The 23299-nt window shown below is 38.6% G+C and overlaps 1 protein-coding gene across 5 annotated transcripts in view; it reads left to right on the top strand.

The window, feature by feature from the left end:
• The window catches only part of RBMS1 (RNA binding motif single stranded interacting protein 1), a 144468-nt gene that overhangs the window by 82730 nt on the left and 38439 nt on the right, over nucleotides 1-23299 (top strand). For all 5 annotated transcript variants that reach the window (XM_040069234.2, XM_040069233.2, XM_040069232.2 and 2 more), the window contains exon 3: nucleotides 20458-20516. In XM_040069234.2, the coding sequence (XP_039925168.1) occupies nucleotides 20458-20516 (59 nt within the window). The remainder of the gene's footprint in view (nucleotides 1-20457; nucleotides 20517-23299) is intronic.

Below are 23299 nucleotides of genomic sequence, written 5' to 3'. Positions count from 1 at the left end.
TGGCTGCCTTTGCATATGTGCATTCTGAAATGACCTGTCTTGTTAAAGAGTAATTTAAGGGTTCCTTGCTAAATATTCAGCATTGTGAACACAGGCACAGCTAAAACAACTGGCAGGCTAATCATTTTCTTGAAGCATACGACCCTGATGTGATATACAGCATTGTTTCCAAAACATAGTTATGTACTGCAACGTTTCCCTGTTTTGAGGCAATATCACTTGCAAGTTGTTTCAATTCCCTGTTCTTAATAAAAGACGTATTTTCATTTTCATGTGACATCCATTAACATATTCATGTCTCCATGTTCTTTGCTGTGTAATTGTGACTTCTCCCACGTTGCCATTTCTCATCTGCTTCAGACATACTTAGGACTGAAAAGAGGTGAACTGGAGCTCAGACATTTACTGCAGCAGGGAGCTGGCACCACTGTGGTCACTTAAGATCAAGAAATTTGTTAATTCTACTCAGCATACCTCGGTAGGATAAAAAGACTGGACTTCAGAAAATAGTCTGAACATCTCTTGCATTTAACTCCTTGGGAGAGTGATGTGGGCAGGTTATTGCTGCTTAGAAATACTTATAGCACACGAACACAACCCCTTTAGATAAATGGTGTGGCCAAGTGAAAGTGGAATGGAAGTTTTCAAAGCTAACTTCTCCAATTATTTTTAAAGTATTTTATCTTTATTCCTTTTCCCTTTATTCTCTGTTTTTATTGCATTTTTCTTTCATGGTTTGCTGGCTGCAGTGAAGTATTGCATTCATAATTATGTGGAATATGATTTCATGTCATATAATTAAATGTGATACATCAGTGTCTCTGAAATTGTTCCCTTTGAGAACAGTATTAATACTGATTATATTGTAGCAGGAGCCTATCTATTGTTCTTACCTATTTAGGGTAGAAAGAAGCCCTCTGCAAATTTCTTTTTTTCAGAGTTATGTGTGCAAATTTAAAAGCAGTGTTATTGCATACATGTCTGAATGAATAACACCAGGTTTGCAAAATAATATTTGGTTCTAGGAGGAGATAGATTCCTTAGTGATTGAGCAGTACGTGATTTGTACTGTTCAGCTCTGTTGTATAATACCAACATCATGTTTTTCCTTTATTCCCTGTTCAAGGACTATGGCATGGTTTGGGGTTTGTGCTGTCTGCAATAGATTTTCCTTAGCTGTGCTTTTTGCTCGCTTTTGCTCTTCAGAGCAAACATACCCCCAAGGATGGTGAAGGTATGCTCCCTGGTTGTATCCATTGATTGTGCCAGTGCTGTTGTCAGTGCAGTGGTGTGGAACACTGTAGAGAAACACCCACAGGAACCCTTGGACCAGATCAGCTAATCTCAGCTGTGTTCTGCCCAGCTGATGCACCCAGTTTCTCAACCAGACAAACTGTCAGAGGAGGAGTGGCCTGCCATGGTGGTGTAAACCGGCTCTGCCGGCTTCTGTCTGAGCTGGTGATCTTCTGAGAGGTTGCTGTCAAAAATATGTATCTCATTTCTACAGCTGAAAAGAAATAGAGTTTGTTATTGTATGTTCCTTTTGCCAGATGCACCAGAGAGATGTAGGCCTGACATGGAGGATGAAATGCTCCTTTTTGTCAGGGCTTGACTTCCACAACAAGGACCGAGCTACTTGCTTGGTATGCCATGGGAACTGCGATTGGCCTGGAGATGTGATGTTTGGTTTAAATAGTCATTTCTTTTATCGTTTAGCAACTGATTTCAGCAGTCGTATCATGAAGTGTCTAGCCTGGCATCATGTGAAGGAAGACTCTCTGTCTTCCCCTCAATATTTGGACTTCAATTAGCTAGAAATAAAATTCAGACAGCTTTGCATTCATAATCAAATGAAATCTACGTTGAAATTTTCTCTGAGTAGTTGCAGTGTGTTTTTTTACAGTAATGCTTTTTTTGTAGAATGTTATTAGGGACCCATAGATATTTTCAGGGAAATTGTAGTTGAGAGAAAAGTAAAAAAGTTGTCCTATCCTGCAGATGCAGATAGTCTCTTGACGTGCCTCAAACTTAAAACAAATATAGTTTTAATTTTCCCTTTCCATTTTTTTATTAAGCAAAGATTGTGGCTTTTCCAAGTATTTAGTTTAGCCTAACTTAAAAGCAGTTCCCCTCAGCGCATTGTTTAAAAAAACAACTAATCCAAATACAGGCGCACGAAAGAACTCTGTGTTTGCCCTGTGCTCGCAGATGTGGAGATCCAGTGATTGCACAAGCTCCCTGTCCCCTGGGAGATGAGAGTTTTGTTGCAGTGTGGGGCCAGAGGAATGGTGATCCCATGGAATTTCCTTGAGGAAGTGGGGGCGAGGGAGGAGAAGAGAGTGGAAGGAATGTTTCAGCCGCAGCTGCTTGTAAAAGAAGCACTAGGAAAACAGATTTGGTAAAAGTTACCACCATTGAAGATCTCTTTGTGGAAAACAAAAAGCTGGTTTGGTAGCGCAGGGCTGGGTATTTGTTGAGTGGAGATGCGACCGCAGAGCTGCAGGAATGAAATGTCCAGTGGCAGCTGTTGGAATGCCTTTGATCAGGGTCCCAGTCCCCAGCTCCCCAACGGCAGGGACCTGACGCAGATGGGAAGCGATAGCAGCAGCTATTCATTGGAATAACCAGTAATTCAAGAACATTTTGAAGGGGATAGTTTAATTCCAGTGGACTACTCAAAATATTAACAAATACTACTCAGGCTTTTTTGTGGGTTCCATGATGCCGAAAACTGCCCCTTCTGTCCGAGACCTCTTAGGTGGGCGTCTCAGTCAGAAACCAGTCCAGAATTGACTCAGCTTAGAGCCCAAGTTGGTTTTGGCCTCGGCGTGCTTACATCAAGCTTGTCCTTTTCTTCAGGAAGCCATTTAGCGTAGAAATCAGGATCGGTATTTGCAAGCAGATTTTTATATACAGTGTCGAATAGCACATGTGGTTTCACATAACTTGTAGAAATCTTGTGAAGTCTTGACTTTGTTTGCTAAAGGTTCATTCTGCTTGGCTCTGATGTCTGTAATGCTAGCTCCTTGAAATTAAAAAATGAGCCATCTGATGCTCACAAGTTATAAGGCCACTCATTTTTTGTGATAACCTTTTAATGTTTTTTTACCCACATTATTGCCGAGCTACATTTAGGGCTGGCAAACAAAAGCCCTAAACGTTTTTCAACCCGCATAATAAATATTCATATTTAACCTGCAGAATGAAACTAGTAGCAAATATAGGTAAACGAATTTAATTAATTTAATTTAATTCAGATCCTGCTACCTCCAATGAAATGTGTAACTGAGAAATTAGGAAAAAAAAAGTGTTTATCTTTAAAAAAAACTTCATGGAATGTTAAGCCTTGATTCTCAATTTTTTTCCCCACAACTCCTAAAATTTTACCCTGTTTTGGCATTCAGAAAATGTCAGCTGCCTCAGTTGAGCAGTTGCATTACTCAAGCCTCAGACCAATGCTGTAGAAAATTAAATCATTAAAGGGTTACTGAGAGAAGAATTAGCATTTTATCATTTAAATGTCTGATCTTTGTAGATAGATGTCCTGTACCTGGGGAAAAAAAAAAGTAAAATTTTAATTTGCATGTATGATACATGGAGATAGAGCAAAAAAACACCAATGAAAACTCTAAAAGAGAAGACTTTGATTTGAGGTCTGTTTTGACAATGTTACTAGTACAAATATTCTACTTGAAATAACCTGTGTGGGTTGGGTTAATCATTTACAGACTCAACTGCAGTGGAAGAAATATGTTCTAGTTTGTACTCCTATCTTGCCCCTTACATTTACATTTCTTCTCTTACTTATTTTCCCAAAAGAGGAAAATTATCCACCAAATGTGTGTAACTTCACGTTTGGTTATAAATAATTACATTTAAGTAACTGATCATTTGGGCCATCTTAACTGAGATATGTTAGCCTAAAATATGTGTTTTTAAATGCTTGTTTTCCATATTCTGTGCACTTGTGTACTTTTATGTTATCTTTAGAAGACAGAGTCTGAATCAGTATTTTTTTCTAGGAGAACATCATGGACTTAGGTCTTACACATTATTAATATTTCTAATCCTAGTACTGCTTTTTGGCTTAGGTGTAGTCACTAATAAGCTTTCACAAGTCTACTGAAAGTATCGACAATTATTCTGTTGCATTAATAAGGACTTTAACGCTGGAGTGAATGCAATAGTGAAATAAGTATTATGTTAATAAAAGATCTAAGATTGTAAGAGAAGACTATCATACAGGGTAGTACAGATACATGATAAACCTGAAATCTTTTGTTTGCAAACCTGTAATGTCAGAAATATATATAAAGACCTGAAAAAGAGCTAAACTACTTACTTCTGGTTTCAAGGACTTTGCTGAAAGGGTAACTGAAGAGCTTTTGGAGCCCAGAGACAAGCACAGTTTTCTAGTTCAGTATATAATTTCATTTAGTGTATGTATCAAAGCCCAAAGGGAGCGCTGTGCTGGCAAACAGGAACGCTTCCCCATGCCCCGAGACGATGGCAGGCTTGACTGGAGCTGTCTGTGTGCAGTGTGCTCAGAGGCCTGATCCTGGAAAGCACCCGGGACCCAGCGCTTCTCCCGGCAGCGCGGGGGGTGGAACCCGCTCCCTGCTCCACAGTGGGCACTGAGGATTTATCTGCCAGCGAGGGCTGAGCTCTCAGCTACGTAAGTGCAGAGCTCCAGATGAACTCCACAAAGTCTGGTTCTTTTGGCACTGTGGTTTCTTCTTCTTTTCAACCCGTAGCTGTGCAGTCCCCCAGGCAGAAATCTCCCCTGCGTTAAGCCTGAATGCCTTGGCTGAGTTCTGGAGGAGATGTTTGGCAGAGAGAAGAGAGACTTTTTCCCTTCGAGTCCGGAGGGTATCGGCATGGTGGGGTATCCAGCTGAGCCGGTGCAGCAGTATGCGTTTCCTTTCCCTCGTTGCTGTTTGTTTGTGCTATTGTTGATCTGGAAAGGACTCTTTGTAATTTGCCTTTCCTCCCCCCTCATCCGCAGAGATCCTGTACTCAAACTCTTACATTTCCCATACTCGAAGCTACACGTTTTTTATCGTATGGAAGGCTTTGTCTTAGTTTTATTGCTAAGGCTTTTTTATTTGTTGCCAAAAGTCTGTGTGTTACATTTTGAAGACCTCAAATAATGAGAGGGAAAGTCTTGCTCTCTGTTCCTTTTTCTCTGTACCAGCTTACAGGGCTTCCACATTTCAGAGCAGAAGTACAGTACTAGCAGTGAAAGACTATTAGGCCAGGACTGCTGCTGAAAAGTCCGTCATCATGCAAAGGCCTCAGCATGAATGTACTTTTAAAATGTAAATTAGGATCAATTCTTTTTGAACATCTTCCAAATACTCAGAATTATGACATTTTAAAAATACGCAAGAATCTGTCCCAGTCCTCTGTTCTTCCCAAGTGAATTGCATACTGCTTTCTTCCATGGGAAATTCTGAAGTTTTTTTCCACCCATTTGATTTATTTTTTAATTAATTATATATTTGTTAATTCTCTTTGAAGTCTAGGACACTCACTCTGAAATATGCAGTTTCACAAATGGCATTAAATGTTTCGGAAAGAGTGGACCTCCCAGGAAGAGGGGACAGCTCTGAGTGCCACTGATCAACTGTTTCCCATCTAACACTTGAACTGAGGTCGAGGTGATAATCTGAGGAGCACAGGCTCTGCATGTAGCTGAAAGGTGAGCAGTAGCAAAACTTGACTTTTAAAGGTAACTGGCTACTGAACAAGTATCCTAGTGGTGGATACTGGTTTTGGGAACGTTGTTAGTTTCTTTTATCTCACAGGATTAAAAAAAAAAAAAATAGTTTAATTAGAAACAGAGCGGAATATATCTAAATATATGCTGTAAAGCCAGATGCTTTATAATGGTATAATAACATACTAATAGAAACTCTTCTGAAAAGGGCATCCACTGCTATTTATATCACCACAACAAAATTAGTTAATTTTTTGCCATGAAAAAGAGGAAATTAATTTCTGTTTCTCTTTATGAGGATTGTCAAGTTCTTGTGATAGAAGACATCTGAGTGCCTTTAGGGCATCTTAGATTTGCTCATCATTTTCTGGTAGTTGCTGTGCCTTGTTTTGTTCTTTCCATAAGTGAGAGATGGGGAGGCAGCTTAAAATGCAGAGGAAAGAGTAAATTTTCATAATTTTTTATTGTAGTCAGGAAAGAGTATTTCTGAGGGCTGTGTTTTCTTCTGCTCATTAGTGTCTTTTCCAAAGTTCTAGTTTTTTCAGGGGGAGAGAATTTGCAAAAAAATTAATTTGTCCTCAAGAATTTTGCTGGACTTGTATTTGGATCTGGGTCACTGGTGTTCTGCCTTCTTCAGGATCCAGTACTTCTGTTCATGCTTGTGCCAAAGATATTTGACAACTCTTGAGTTCAGCTTCTTCAGTGGTGGAAGAAATGTGAGGCTGTTTCTCTCAAGTTGCCTTCCCCTAGTGGTAGAGGTCAGCATTTGGCTATGACAGTTCTTTATTTTTTTGGCAGGCAGTTCTGACATTCCTGTTGCTGAGATCATCCTTACTAGGCTTTCAGAAGAACATCTGACTGGGGTTCAAATTCTTCGCCTTCTGCTGTTCTGACCATATAGTATGTTATAGGAGAGGTTTCGGTCCTTGCCATTAGTAATTAATTCGTTTCTAGATACCTTTTGTTAACACTAAGATCTGTTAATTTGTGGTTTCTTCCTTTCATTGTGATTTGGTTTCATGTTAAGGGTGTGGATTCTTTTAATCCCAAATATAATTTAAGGGAATAAAAGTATCATTAAATTACTGCAGTCTGAGTCATACTTGGTCTGTGAGTTTAGTTCCCTGGCCTTCCCACACAGCATTTCCGATATGCAGCGAGCTGAGGGTGTGCAGGAAAGACTTTAGAGTGACCTAGATACTATTTAACTCTTTACTAGGGGGCGGCTCTCTGACACTGGGTATAGCTATTGCCTCTTTGCCTTCTCAGTCCTTTCCTATGTGATAATTGTATCCATTACATTTCCCCGCCTCTGAGTGGTTTTTGTATAAAATATTTTTAAGATTTCTATTTGAATTGTTTTAAGCCTCTTGTTTAATTAAATTGATAGGAAAAATTAGAAAACTATTTTAAAACCTGAAGTGTAGGCATGGAGATTCATCCTCAGAAGTCATGCCTTATTTCCTATAGTACTTTATCACTTCTAAGAGAAAAACTGGTTCTGCTGCCCTCTTGCAGGCAAAGAAATAGTCATCTCAGGCTCTCTGAAACAAAAAGGTCTGTAAAGCCCAGAAACACTGTGATCATGTCATACAAGCTTCCTTGCTAGCATATGATGTTGAATCTGTTCAAGAAAGGTGGTGATACAGGATTGATTTTACTGACTTTGGGCTTGCCTGTCAGCTTTGCATTCATGCAGTGTTTGATTGATTTTTCTTGACTCTGTGTAAGAACATGTTTTTTGACTAGTCCCTTCTGTGGCTGCTGATGTTCTGGGTTTGTGAAACTCCCACAGATGCACCTTTTAAGAAACTTTGACTATATGTCTTATTCTGCTTAATGTAGTTTCCATCCAGGTTTGCAGTTGACACAGCCAACTGGAGGATCCTAATTTTCACTGAGCCCAGCTGACTCCCCCCTTTGCGCAAATACTCTTGGGTTGAGTTTTCCCTGCTAGGCCAGGATTAACCTCTATCATCTGTGTACTTCACTGTGAGGCCGAGTGATCCAAGTGCTTCCTTGGGCACATTGCCAAAAGTGCAGTCTGGGGTGCTGGACTTACCCTTCCCTGATGGTATTTGGCATAGACATTATGCAGAAGTCACTGGAGATGAGGGTGTGGGGATCACATGAGTTGCAGGCAGGGCAGTGTGGTGGTGCCCAGGGTGTGTGCCTGCAGCTCTGGCTGCAGCTCAGGGCTCACAGCCTGACGCTGCAGTGGTTCCAGAGGGCTCCAGTTGTCCTGGGCTGCCGCAGTGATGGGATCAGAACAGGTTAATGGCGTTTTAAAGAAAAGGGTATATATAAGCTACCAAAAGCAAATTTCCGTGTACATATCTATTACCTACTCTTTGCAAAACTGCAGAAATCAAACTCTGCCTCCTGCTTGCTTCAGTCAGTATTCAAAAGACCATCTAAGCAGTGTGAAACTGAGGAAGTGTCACTGAATGTGACCGTGACGCATCAGCCACAGAGGTTGTGCTTTAGATTTTGTGTTATCTTGTGATTGCTCATCTATCTAAAATTTGGCAACAGATGGATAGTAATTTTTTTTAATGTGTGACACTCCTCTATTCCTGTCTCAGCACTTAATACTACTGCAGGCATCTTTTCAACAGAGCCGTGCAGTTACAATCAATAATATGTGAGCTGATGTTTCTGCTCTGTAACATACAGCCACTTAAATGCCCTTCTGAAGTATATTGACCCCTGGAGAGAACTACTTTAGTACAACCATCTTCCCTATTGAAATGGAGATATTTGCTATTCAGCACAGCTGGGACTTGAGACTACAGAAGCAGATTCAAATATAGATAAAGTCTACATGCTGTGCTATTAAGGGGACAAAGCATCGGGAAGGTTTAGCAGTGATTTTGAGTAATTTGTCCATTTAGCTCTGTTCTAATAAGATTGACATTAAGTTACCAAAAATTAAGGGAGTTTGTACTTTATTTATTGTAGTGCCTTTGTTACAAGGTGTTAATTCCACTATAGAATAGCTATTGAAAGCAGGATGTTACTATGAGTATTTATTAAAAGAACAACTGTAAAATGCAGTTCAGAGAAACTGGAAGTTATTTTGAATGTATTGGGATTTTTCCTCTCCTGCCTTCCAGACAGAAGAGAGGCAGTCAACACTTTCCAAGATGGGGTGTTGAATTAGTGCAAGATAGGGGTGAGGACCAACAATTATCTTTATGTATAGTGTATTTAGCCCAGCAGGCCAAGTCTTGAAAATCCTGTTGGCTTTTGGGTTGTCTTAATGTTACAAAACCAGAAGTAAAACATACAAAATACGTTGATGTATTTTGAAAAAGTTATCAATGCTAGGCATTATACCAACAACAAAACATCTTCATTGCAAGAAAAAGCATTATGTATGCATGTACATATAGATGTATGTATTTTTTATATATGTAATTTTCACAATATGTGAAACAGTTTTTTACAGTTCTGAGTTGGCAGATGGGTCAGAGCTTGGGAAATGGGATGTGGTTGAAAGTGCCCTTTTATGGCAGTCTTCAATTATTATGGTTTTCTAGACTGATGGCTTCCTTGAGACATCATCTGTTTAAACTGAGTGTATAAGGCTTGGTTAGGAACCTTTACCAGAAGTGAAATTGGTATGCAAGAATAAATTAAAGAGTAATCTGTGAGTATGTAGGCTTGTGGTATTAATAGGTGTCTGCCTATCTATCCAGCGAGGAGGTAATCTCACACTACCTAAGCCTGTAGGCAGATGATAAAATAATTTTGATTTATACTGTTCTGACTAAACAAGAGAAAAAGTATTGAGAAGTGTAGATAAATGGGTTTATTTTCTCTTTTCCTTAGTTCCCTCCCACAAGAAAAAAAAATATGCTTAGGAATAGCCAAAATAATGGATAATGAATGATTTGCTGACAATGACTGAATTTGGCTTCCTTGGACGGAGGAGGAGGAATTGAAAAATAAGAGGTCTGCAGGTAGAGAGAGAGATTCATTTGTGCTCCAAAGCTGATCTCTACTGTTTAACAGAGGGAAGAGGAAAGAGTTATGAATAACAAGAACTGCTCTGTTATGTCTTCATCGTTTTATTCTTTCAAGATGTTAAGTTAGGCTGTGCAAAATCAGTGAGGCTGAAATTTGCCGAGATTTATGGTTGTGTGTGGAAATACAGCCGCACTTTCAGATTAAAACAGTGAGCAGTGCTAAATCAATACATGCACGTCTGTAGACCTGCCATGAGCTCAGCTTATAAATACACATTAGCATTCAACTGGATTAATTTCTCATCCTCCCAAATCATTGTCCCAAGTAGTGATCATTGCTCAGTATAAAGAGAATGATAAAAGAAATCACTAGGCTATAGAAACAACATTTCAGATATGTAATTTGAACCTTTTTGGTACTTTCTTGTTATGCTCGCAAATTAATTATTAAAAAACAACAACTGTATCTTTTGTGGCTATGTGAAACCCTATGCTCTCCTATCTTTTGTATTCTTTCTGGGAGCCACAGAAGCTATGATAATTTATTTGGAAATAGTATTATTTCAAGCTTTCAGTTGTATGTAAAATGCAGATTTTTTTTTCAGTACATATTTTGTGTCAATTCTTTAGAACCAGGGTAAGAAAACAACAGGGTGAGACCATTTGCTTTCTTAAAATAACATGTTTTTTTTCTTCCATCTTGTAACAGTAGGAAACTGTAACCTCTTCCCATATATTTGAATAGCCTTGTCAGTAGTTGTACATGCAATTTGCTGCAGAAAACATATATTATCCTGTTTTAAGTAAGAGTGATGATAGTACTAAAAACTAGCAAGCAAGCCAAGAATTCCAAGTATCTTTTAAATGAATTTTCTATTTTTTTCTTTTTTTTTTTTCTTTCTCTCTCTCTCCTTTTTTTTTTTTTTTTTTTTTTTTTTTTTTTTTTTTTTTTTTTTTTTTTTTTTTTTTTTTTTTTTTTCCTCATTGTAAAGTCAGGGCCCTCCAGAACTGCTGAACTGGATGGTGGACAATAGAGGTTAGGAAATGCAGCCTGCTTTGTAAGGCAGATACTGAGATGCAGACTCCTTGATTTTTTTCTGATGTTCTAGCATTTACTGGCACCTCCTTGTTTAGATCATCTTAATGCATGTTAGCCAATTTATGATAATTTATGATAATTCCGAGATTTATTGTTTGTGACTATCTGAATAACTGCAAACTATTTTCATACAAAGTATCCTCAGTTCCGTGTCGTATGTTAAAACTTTCTGTAATGATTTCAGTGGAAGAGTACTCCACATAAATTACAATATTCTATATTAGAAGCAGAATAGTAGCAAATTACTTTCTAAACCATTCTATCTAATTTGCACACATCACTTCATGTGAAAATATTTTTCTCAAAGGAACGATGCCATATAATTTATAAGGAAAACCAGAGTGGTCTTTCACTCTTGTTGGTTAACAAACTCAATAGATCTTTGGCAGGAAACAGCATTTTTAATGTCGACCAGCAATTGTGTTCCTGCAAACAGATGTTTGAAAACCATAACTCTGTGGAGATTTACACATTTAAAAATGCTTCATATGTGTTGGTGAAGAGAAAAATCTCCTAAAAGTGTAGGCAAAAATTAGTTAGGAAAAATCACTTGAGTTTTACCATACTATTTATTTCATAAACTGTAAAGATTATGATAAACTATTTTCTTTTCTGAAAGAACAGACATTTGTTTTAATGCATTACTTTGATTATTATTTTCCTTTTCTTCTGCTTAGGAGTAAGCAAGCTATGATTACTTAGACAATACTTGCACTTCGAAGTGTGTCAGAGGCAAATCCATTTGTGATTCTGATAGGTTATTTATCCTGCTTAACCTATAAACTGTAAAGTAACAAGGCTACTGAACTGACAGATAGCCTAGCAGATGGTTCAGAGATTATGCAAAATCACCTCAGCTTGTCAGAAGTCAGGTTGGGTTACTGCAGGGGCAGAGACTGCAAGAAGCACAGAACAGGATCATTTTTCGCAATTTGTTGCTTGAAATTCCATTTTTCTTCACAGCATGTGACATCTTGTGTCTACAGTTAAAACAGTTATGCAGTCAGCAAATTTAGGACCAGCATGTTCGTTTTCTGGCTTTCATAAGTGTCATTAGGTTGATGAGAATCTTTAGGTGTCTATGAAATATGAAAGCTGATCTCCAGTGCAGAGCAAGAGGTCAACTCTGCCACTTTAGCTGCTCTTGCCCTCTCCTTTTTCAGTGTCTGGAGCAGTTGTCTCTCCCTACCATAACGCTGAGCAGCATTCTCTTTTTAGCCTATGGAAGATTAAATGGAAATTAGGTGCCATATGTTTAGTAGTAAAAATCATGTTGCAGCTGAGCAAGGATAGGCCAAGATTGAGGGCTTTGACAAAAAATCTCTCCCTGAAGAGAGGGTGATTATTAATCATAGCTCTGCCAAGTATCTGAATTCACATCCTCGGTGGAGCGGCTGAGGCTGCAGATACTGATAAACTTGTCAGAGCCTAGAATAGAAGTTACAAGTTCATCCTTCAGAATTTGCCTTTTTCTTTCTTTTAAATTAACAAAAAAAACCCAAAAAACCAAAACCCCTAATGTAAAGAGTTTTATACTTACATTTTTTTAATCTCTTTGAAAATGGATTCTACAGCTGTTGTGTTTTTTCTCAAAACAGCATCAGCGGAATTCTTCCTGATGCCTGACAGGGCATAATACGAGACCTTTCCCCTCCAACTCCAAAAGCTTTTTGCTGGGAGTGGGTGTGCATGTGTATGTGCATACTTAACAGATTATTTTTAATTTTTTCTTCTCCCTATGACTGTGTCTTCATAGTACTGAAGAATAACTGCTTTTTCACTTATTGCAACATTCTTAACCTTATAAAGTAAAACTAAATAAACATGCCCTTACATTTTTACATTGATTTAAGATTGACGCAGGAAACACCTCTGCAGGCAGCTGTTGAAATTGTGCTCATTAAGACACTAGAAAGCCACATTGGGAAAGCTGCTTTAGTGTCAGCTGTAATATTTCCGAAATGTTTAAAATGTCCAGAGACCTTAAAACCCAAAGTCTACTTCAGCTGTGCTACATAAAAGGATGTTGGTGCAGTGGGTCTGCCTTTTAAAATAATCAATTAGTTGTGCAACAAGGATCATATTAATTGAAAAACCTTTGGAAAATGTAATAAAGATAGGATGTAGGATGCTAATGGGACTCTTTCCCCTTGAATTTCAGTCAGCTTCTAAGGAATGGATAGAGGTTATTTACAAATCTATAAAGCAAGAGCAGAAGGAAGCAAACATTTCCTGATTCTAAAAGTGCATCTTCCCTGTCACCACAGCTTATCTTTTAACCAGGAAATACCTAGTCTTGGGAAAAACAAATTGGGTAGCTGAAAAATATTAATTTCCGAAATCTTTTTTCTGTTTGTCACTCCACTGGCCATTCGGATTTTGAATTCCTGATTATTTTAAGTTCTAAGGAGCATTTACATTTATGTAGAGCCTGTGCACTACAAACCAAATACTATTCATAAAATGCTGTTTTTTATCTGAAATTAATATTGTCCAAGAAACTTAGAAGGCGTTTGTTCACACTTTACTGAATTGTGTATGTCCATTGTGCAAAGCATCTGCTCCTGTGAGGACAGACAACTGTAAGAGATGAGAGAATATCTGGACTTGCATCTGGTTTTGCTGCTTTTGATCACTTCTCAGGGAAATTTGGAACTGTAACCTACTGAGACTGAAGCAAAAATTGTTTGTACCAAAATAATAGTAGTTTGCACTGTGAAGATGGTAGTAATTGCATTGGTAATGATGATGACATAGACTGATTCTTATTGAAAACAGAAATTAAATTTAAAAGAAGATTTAAACATAGGCATCTTGTGAAGAAAGCTTTGCTGATCTTAATGAAGAGTTCACAGCAGTATATAAGAGTGTTGATTTGTCAGTAAATGCAAGATTCCTTGGAGCCTAGGGTTTTTTTAGCGGGGGGATCTTTTTTCCCTTTTTATTTTATTTTATTTTTTTATTTTTTTTTTTTTTTAGTACACAGACCCCAAAAGTAGTCTTTACATTAATAGACAAAAAGTAATTTTTGCAATTTTGTGATGACAAAACAATAGTTGGCTTTTATAATGATAAATTCTAATTTATTTGGAGGTATTATTTATCTCCCAAATAAAATACTAATAAATGAGAATGAGAACTACTTGGATATTTGGGTATTTTGAAAATACCATCTTTCTTCTGAAGGACCAGAGAGTCCAAGGGACAATCAGTAAGAAAGGAAGGAACTAGCTTTATGTTAAAACCACAAGATCATTTAACACCATGTCATGAAAATAACACTTTAATTTAGGTACTCGAGTAAGCTCTGTTTTGCATATAGTGAAAAATATGGTCTAATGCCTGAAACAGGGCACATCTGGTGGCACTGGTTAACCCAGTGCTTGAATCTCTGAAACTAGGAAAGGAGACTTTACTAAACCAAATAAATTAGCCAAATCTATAACAGTTTCAAAACAGACCTCATACTAAACTAGAATATCCATACCCATTAACTCAGAAAACAAAAATATAGAACTATAGCTGCAACTTTTTATGTAATGTTTAATTACATTTAATTACTTAAAATGATTGCTCCAGCTTTTGGTGGTAGATACTTATTATGTTCTGGTAGAAAACCTTTAGGTGCACGATGGCCTTGAAGCAACTGAGTATTCTGAAGAGTTTCTCAAAGAACAGTGTGTCTTCCAACAACAGAAAACAAAATACGGACAAAATGTTCTCAGCAATGTTTCCTTCTGAACGAGGGCATAGATGTGGTGAAGAAGAATTTAAAAATGGAAACCATATGGTTTGATTCTGTTCTCTAAACTCAGTATTCTGCTGGATTGAATAAATTTCTTTATCAAGCTTTTGTAAGAAACATTTAGCCATAACTAAAGAGTGGGATCAGAGTAGTCTATCACAAGGACTAGTGGTGTTCTTTTGACAATTATTTTCCAAAATTCCCCTTACTGGAAAATTGAAAATTTGATACATAGAGAAACAAAAGCTCCCTGTGTTTCTCTAAGCTTAAAAGGGGCCACGAGCTTAAGGTTCGGTACACCACTTTGCCAAAATGCAGCAGAGAGGCAGAGGTATGGGAGCCAGATAAAACTTTTTATGCTTGGGTTTTGGATCCAGGAGAAAAGATTGATGGGGCTGATCACGTTCCCTTGGCTGTGCTGTTGGCTTAGAAATGCCCTGAACACGGGAAGATCGGTGAGAAAAAGGAGCGAGCTGGACCAAGTCAGCTCTTCCTGACAACTCCCTCTTGTTCTCCGACGTGGGGAATTTTCTTTGCTCCTTCTGCACCAGGTATTATAGAAGAGCTGTGAACTCCAGCAGAGATGAGACCTTCCCACGGGCTGTTAGGGTTTTTCCTTGTCAGTTCTCAACTGAGGCGAGTGGAGCGGCTTCCACCCGCTCTACAAGCAGGAGAGATGGTGGTGTGGGCCTGGCTAGTAAGACCATCGGTTGTGTATATATGTTTTGAGTCATAGTGCTCAAAACAGAATACTCCATCTTTGGGGAGGTGAGGATCTTAAAATTTGCATGTCACTGGTTTGCAGATGTCCGTGGTTGTTGTGTGCATTGATTTGAGGTCATACTGAAAGACAACATGATTTCGATTCAAGCAAGAATTTGCTGCGTTTAAGAGTACGTGGAAGGTGCCCACTGCCCATGCTGTGTGGTGAATAAGGCCATCTTGAATAAGAAATTTTTTGGGTTTTGTTGTTGTCTCTTTTATTTTTCAAGCTGATTTACAGACTAAGCAGGCCCACCCACTTTTTCTTTTTAATTACAATTAGTTAAAGTTAATATATAGGAATTGCTTTGGAAGTATTTGCTTTATGCATTTTCGTCTAGTTACTTACCCTAGTCAGTGGATCTATTCAGCAGCTGCATTATGCTTTAGGATTAATTGATCTGTTCTCCTATAAGACAGTTGGCAGATCCTTGCTAGATCTGCCTCTTTGTTGTGCTCTCTCTGGTCTTTGAGTCACCTGGTGAGAATATTGGCTCCCTGTTAAGAATATTTTGTCTTCAGTCAGGTTCTCTTTCCTTTCACAATTCCACCTTAAAGTGAATTCATGTACTTGGAGCCACTTACAAGTTACAAAATCCATGTCTGGTTTTACCACATGATTCTGGATCTTAAAAATGAGAGCATTCCGTGAAGGGCAGTGATAAGATGTAAAAGTTAATCTAGAACAAGCACAGAAGATATGCAGCATTGTTTCTGTTATATCAGAGGAGTTTTGACAGCACTACAGTAATGCAAACTAGCAGCAGGATCTCTAGGAATGTTCTTTTTACAGCTGTACTGGACTTAGGCAAAAGGAGATCACTGTTCATCTTCAACACAAAGTTCTGGACCTAAGCAGCACTTAAAGGCAGCAGCTTTCCATGGTAGCAGAGATCCTTCTGGCATATTTTTGTCCAACTCAATATCTTGTGATAGAGAAATCCTTCACAGCAAAAGCTGGAAGACAAGTTGAAAGTACTGCAAAGGGAAGCACTGTAAGCTTGGTGGTATGAGGTATATTACATTATGTTGTGGGCAAAGATTTGAACAATTCATTCCAGACAAACCTTATCAAGCCTCTCGCTGCCTGTTCTTACTGTACCTCCCCTAATGCACACACAGATAAGTTGTTTCAACACTCAAAGCAGCACTTGGGGCAGAGACTCCGAGCTACTTCATTCCCCATTCTTTGTCATGCTCATGATGGTGTCTTTTCACCCTCACATTTCTGTGTATGTTCATTACACTGCCAGATGTACAAAAGCAGAAAAATAAATAGTGTTCAGGTTGATTCATGTACTTGGTTTTCTAAGGACCCTTTTCTTTCAACATTGTGGAGGTTACCAAAATGAGGCTTCAGAGATGTTTTAAATGTCAAATGTATCCCTACCTGTTTGCAGTGAATCTGTCAGGATGATCATTTGCACTGGTTTTGACCATGTTGCCGAACAATATGATTTAAAAAAAAAAGTGGTGGTGCTTTGCTTCAAGTCTTCCACTTCAAAAGCATCTAAGACAAAGGTATAGTGCAGTGTTTGACATTCTCATTTCCTGGCAGTAGATTTTGGGGCAGCATGAGCAGGTGAGGGTTATTTTTTCATTTCTGCTCTATGAGTATGTAATGAGCAGTAGTAAACATTATCCTGTTAGCAGCTGCATTTCTTCCTAGCTGGGCTTTGAACATGTTTCTTCTTTATCTTCTATCCAGGCAGATGTTTGTATTGGTGTTCTGTACTACACCTGTGTCTTGTACACTGGGTCACAGGCAGTTACTGAGTGCACCCTTGCTAATCCCATACCCAGTGCACCCTGGCAATTATTTACCAATTATTTGCTTCTTCTTATAAAGCCCTCTCTTTCTCAATGTGTGAGTTGATACTGGTACAAGTGCTGTATAGAAAAGACATGCAAAAGTGAAAACATACATCTTTCCATCTCCAAGCATAATTCAGACCGAAGAATGTGTTAATAGCACTCTGAAGAAAATAAAAATAACTCTCTACTGCTGCTGAACATGAGTTTGATGTTATTTTGAGGAGGAAAATAACCCACTTAATAAGAAATACCTAGTTGCTTGTTACCAGCCAGATTAGCAGTTATTTCTTAAGACTGATACTTAATTTAAAAGAGAGCATGTTTTAAAAAACTGTTTCAGCTGAGAGGGAATGAGCAATCACCAATCTCTGTAGAAGTGATTCTGCCAGCCGTGGGAGCAGTGCTCTGCCGTAGGTATGAAATCTCACCAAGCATGCAGTAAGGCTATGGAGCAGGAGAGAGCCCTCAGCAAGTGCCTTAGACAACTAGATGAATATAGGCTTTGAGAGTTAGCATCTTCAGGCAAGACCTAACATCATAGAGATTTGTGGAATACAAATTTTCTCTTGCTTGCTATAATCCTTTTGTGAGCAGGCAATACATACCAGTTTGCATCATGACTGGTGCGTCTTATAGCTCATTGATTTCTGCAGGGTCTTGATTGTAGTTGCACCCAACAAATGAGCAGTTGAGGACAGGAGCTTGTGTTAAAAGCAGACTGCAGAATTCAATGGGAAGAAAAGTTTTCAGAATGATCATAATTTGAAGGTAGCACTTGGGAGAAACTGCAAGAAGTAATTCCCCTGGTATCAGACCACACGCTGGGAATAAGGAGGGGGTGCATCCTGCTGGCCAGGCTCAGGGCAGGTAAATGGCTTTTCTGTGCCTCATGGCACGAGTGGAGAACGACTCACACATGGGAGGGAAAATCGTAGGAGAAATCCTGGCGATAGCTGCTATTGTTATACAGGTTCCCAGTTTGTTCCTAGACTCACACTGCTGAAATTTCTTGGCAGCCTTCCACGCTGGCTGGTTCTTTGCAGAAGCCATGCTCTCTAGGACAGTGCAATAAATCACCGAGCCATCTTTGCACAGTGGAAGGTGGTCCACAAAGTTTTTGTAAAGAGCAGATGTGCAGAGACCTGTTTGTGGGCTGATGGTGAGCATCAGCACCGTGGGCCGGAGCAGTCCAAGGCAGCCCCGGCGCAGCTGGCCGGGTCGCTGTGTTTACACAAACACCCGGTGCTGTGGTTCTTCACCACCGCCACGTTCTGTGCTTTCCAGAACTGACACAGTAGCAGAGACGAGATCATCCATTAGGGATTTTTTTTCCCACAAAAGGCTATGTAGCTCTTCACTTTAAGAAGCTTTAGGGTGGCTGATAGGATATGGAGAATGCTGGCTGTCAAATGACATGCTGGGTGCAAGCGCCCTGAGCGGTTTGCCTCTCTCATTTATAACGTGTGCATTTACTCTGCACTCAGAAAAATTCTGGAGATAATGTGAAAAGTTTTGACTTAGGGGCTGTAAAGCTATAATGGAATGACATATTTGAAAAATATGTGATACAAAAAAGGAAGTACGTGCTTCAATGTTATGTGCAATTTCTATTGCTTTATTGCAGCTTCTAACATGCTAAATTTAGGGTATGCACTGTTGTTCATTGATGCTTGAATGTGTTTAGGCTACAGGTGGATAGTTCTATTTTATATCAGTGTAGATGCTCACAATCTCAGATAAAAGAAGGAAGCCACCACCTCTCGGCTTGTGTCCTGGGTTTGCCCCCTTTCGACTATTTAAAGCCATCCAGTAACGATTGCATAAACAGCAGGGTCTTGAAACTGGTCACATAGAGTGATAACTACACTGAAAGGTGTATTTAAATGCTCTTTGTGGGGAAAGTACTTTGTAAATAGGCTTTGCCTTTGAATAACTATCACTTTGCAAGTGAACAATTAATTGAGTACTCTTAACAAACTTGGAGTACTCTTAACAAACTAAACTTAATTTATTAGGCTTCTAACATATTTTGAAGATTTTTTTAAGACTAATACTGCTACTGCAGAAATGGAATTAGTTGTCTTTTGACATATTTTTTGAAGTAATACTCACTCTGTTCTATTTAGCAGGTAAGATGGTGAAAGGTCATTTTTCCCCAAATTCCCCTTTTGTATACTGATAACATTTCTCATAATTCTCCTTCATTTTGGGTTCTTGATAAAGAGCCTCTTAGCAGGCAGCATACAGATACACGTGTTAGTGTAATACGTTGCATTACATTCCCGAGTGAAAGGAAACTCCTTTTGCATCATTTTTTTCTTCTGTGCTCAGGGCACCCTAACAAGTGTAGCTGACAAGAAAACAGAGGAGGATGGGGGAAGGAGCTTGGGAAACCTGTGCTCTGTTTCCACTCCCACTGTTGATCCAGGCCAAGAGAATTGCTGTTTTTAAAGTGAAAGTGGGATTTTTTTATTCCAAGGGGAATTGCAAGCAGGAGCAAATTCTACTCCAAAAATGATCAAAATACTTAATCCTGACGAGCTTTGAAGAGTGCTTCAGAAACAGCCATTTTTCTTATAGCTGGGATTGCTGTCCACCTGTTTCCCAAGCTCAGTTGCTGAGACTTCTGTGTGCTCATCTTTGGGCTGCGTAGCAGATTGGGTTTACCAGGTACTGAGAAGCTGAGAAACTGGCAATTGAAACTTTCCTGAGGGATGCTTTTGTTTTAGTTGAAATTGCTTATATTTAAATATGAAAATTAAGAAAATTTTTGCCAACTTTGTTGATCAGTTTTCATAAGTCTTGCACTTGTCATGTTCCAGGACAGAATAATATTAAATCAGATGTAATATTTTAGTGTTTGTCCCTTGGAGTTTTACTGGGTTTTTCTCTTTCTCTCTCTTTTTTTTTTTTTTTTTTTTTTTTTTTCTCTAGCCAGCAAGCCTAGCCCTGAAAAGGCAACTGGTCTGCTTTAACTGGTCTATATACTGAGAGAGTCCCAGCTTATATCTATAACATGGTGTCTATACTACGATTTTAACTAAAATCCTATACTAGGATTTTAACTGCATGGAATTCTTTTCTATAAAGCACCGTTTTCTGGCTTGCTCTGTGATTTTGTGGTGCCATGGAAAATACAGGGCAAATAGAACAACATCATGCTTTAAACTGTTGACCTTTTTTGTCACTTCCATCTATGTATGAGTTTGCATTCCATAATTATATAGTCTACATATTGTTTCATTTTGCATAAAGGGTACTAGTATATAAAATAAAGTGATTTGTGTGTCTGTTATAATGGGATGTCCTTTTGTCATTTTCCTCACACGTGTATAATACATTTTAGGTATGGGAAAATTGTATCCACGAAGGCTATTTTGGACAAGACTACAAACAAATGCAAAGGTACGTATATTTTCCTTTATACTGCCTTCCCCTGAAAGTCGTAACTGACTCTATAAAATACACTGATGTTGTATCTTAAGTGGTTTTTACCTGCGTTGGGTTGGGTGTTTTTTCCCATTCTTGTTCCTAAACGAGCTTTATTCTTGCTGGTGGTTGGTGTATTCCATGCATTTGCCTCCAGTGGCGCTGGCAGACAGCCGGTGTCGGTGGCACAGCCAAGCCGGAGTGAGGCTGACGTGCACAGTGCTGGCTGGCAGCGCGCCTCTGTTTTAAAAACAAAAATGGAGTTAAAAGCAGCTTTTCCCCTTTGGCCTGGAGAAACTAGGGAAGCTTGCAGATGACCGTTCAGCTATACTAAGCATCTTAAAAAATTATACATTGTGGAAATAAGCTCCATTGATTAGTGTAGCTTGAAGCAGCACTTAATTACATGTTCAAGTGCTCTAATTGTGTTTTGTTATGTTCTATTGAATGTATTGGGAGCAAAGAGAGGGTTCATTTTCAATGAAGTAATTGCAGCTGGAAAAAAAAAAAAATAGAACTCCTCTAGATAAGCTGGATACATCAGTTCATGGATTTTCATCACTCACTGCAATTGCAGTGATTCAGATCCCAGCACATTTGTGGTGGGAGAAGGTGTGGTAGCAGACTCTGAAATACCAGATTTTAGACTTTAATTTTTTACAATTAAGAGGATAATTTCTAAGCAAAGTGAAATATTAAGTCATCTGACTGAGCAGTGTTAGTAAGCATATAATGCCCATGAATGAGCAGAAAACTGACAGGCAGAGGGAGGAGAGTTTGTCATTAATTAAGACAAAGCTTTTGTGCAGAACTTGGAAGTTGTGCAGGAGATAGCTTCTCAACTCCCCATCTTAAACAAATTAAAGAGGCACTGACAGTTCGGAAACCGAAATTTCTAGAAAATTTTTTCCTAGCTTGTATGGAGATGTCATTGTGACTAGGAAAGAGGAGATGTCATTTTCAATGATTTTAATTAGTTAATGCCTATGATTGCACTTAACTGATTTAGTCTGTCCATTCTGTCAGTTCCTGAAGTGTTCAGTAGTCCTTTCAGAGATAAAAAATTTCTCACATTAATTCTTTAAGAGATTTAAGATGATTTTTCAGTGCAGAATTTAAATCCCACCGATGAAAAGAGGTAGCTAACAGCCTGTTGTGACAATACACTGCAAGGTAGGGCTTCAGGGAAGCTCCCTGTGTGTCGCTGTAATTGCAACGGGAACATAAGTAAGCAGAATGCAAATATCTAACTGGAATTTAACCAAAAGATTGACAGCATCTCTGGCTTTTGCCAAAAAACACACCATGGAGTTTCAGCTAAGTGAACAATGAGCAGTTGCGTTTCTCTGTCATCTGGCAGGTGGCAAAGCCAGCTTTGATGCTTGGTGTCAGTGTGTAACTCTGTATTACACCCCGCAGTGTGTCGGTGATAACCCAGGCTGCCATGGGTGTGGAGAGCTAGTTTGGGCTATGATGGGAAGTTAGTCTTGCCTTGGCAGCACAAAACTTGCTATGAGCTAATTCACTTTGTTTCATGTCAGGGTTTAACAATCCACACCACCACGTGTTACACAAAACAATATGCTGCTTTCTTCAACTTCTTGGCAGCATAAATAAACTTGCACTGATGTACAAGGCTGCTTGAGTTGTTTTTCCTAAGTTAAGAGCTTTAAAGCTTATTCTGTTATAACATTAGACAACGTTTTGTAAGTATAGTTATATTGTAAGAGCATAGTAATATATTTTGAAGAAATATTTCCATTTTCTACTCCTCCAGAGGATATTTCATTGTTAGATTTTTTATTTGTTTTCTTTTACCCCAACTTTAACTTTGGAAAGGGATTTTATTAATACTTGGGCAGTTCACTGGTGGAAAACAAGGGAATTGAAAAATGCATAATGAGGTTTGCAATAATATCTAGTGGAAGTAACTTCCAAACTCTGACTGCCTCTTGGTGAGCCTTGAGCCTCCAATTCCCAGGCTGGATTAAAAGTCCCAGCCTGTAGGGTCAGTGTCTGTTAAGGCCAAGGTATGTTGCTATTTGGACATCCTGGAATCCCTTAGTTACATGTTCTTCTTCAGAATAAGAAAAGAGGTTATTGCAAGTATATGGAATTTGTTTCAATTGGTGTTGAGCTTATTTTTATATTTAAAGATTGCATTGTGTGGCATAGAAAATGCTTGTAGGACAGTTTTTTACCTTCTTTCAATAATAGGAAAAACCATTTGCTTTCACTGAAGCTGGGTTTTCACTCACTTTTAAATTTAACTGTCTTTTATGTATATACAATCAGATAAGTAATTTACCAAAAATTGAGTAGATATGTGTCTTTTAAACTAAATTCCTCTCCTGATTTTAAATAAATGAAAAGTGACTTACAGACTTACATTTATTCAAACTATGATAAGAATTTACTTTGTGAAAATTAACAGATGATGCTTTATTTGGTGATCTCTGAAATAATCAGCTGTAAGAAGTTACATACCAGATAATACAAAGCAAAGCACTATACTGCTTGTTAGTAATTTGGCCAAAATTCTGATAATGAGTGGGCTTGGAAATGAATTTTTTCCACTAGGGCAGATCTCCACCAGTTCAAAGTCCAAGAACTTTGCTGGATTTTTTGGTGGGGTGGGGGACACTGTAAAGAACTTGGGTTCAAATTGTCCCTCTTCATCAACAAGAAAATTGTATTAACCATGCCAGTAGCATGGCTGTTGGCTGTGAGGTGTTTGTTTATAAGCTGGTTGCTGTCTC

This window comes from Hirundo rustica, chromosome 7 (genome assembly GCF_015227805.2).
Source record: "Hirundo rustica isolate bHirRus1 chromosome 7, bHirRus1.pri.v3, whole genome shotgun sequence".
Classification (NCBI taxonomy): domain Eukaryota; kingdom Metazoa; phylum Chordata; class Aves; order Passeriformes; family Hirundinidae; genus Hirundo; species Hirundo rustica.
Note: the sequence above shows the minus strand (reverse complement) of the source record. Positions and strands in the feature narration are given on the sequence as shown.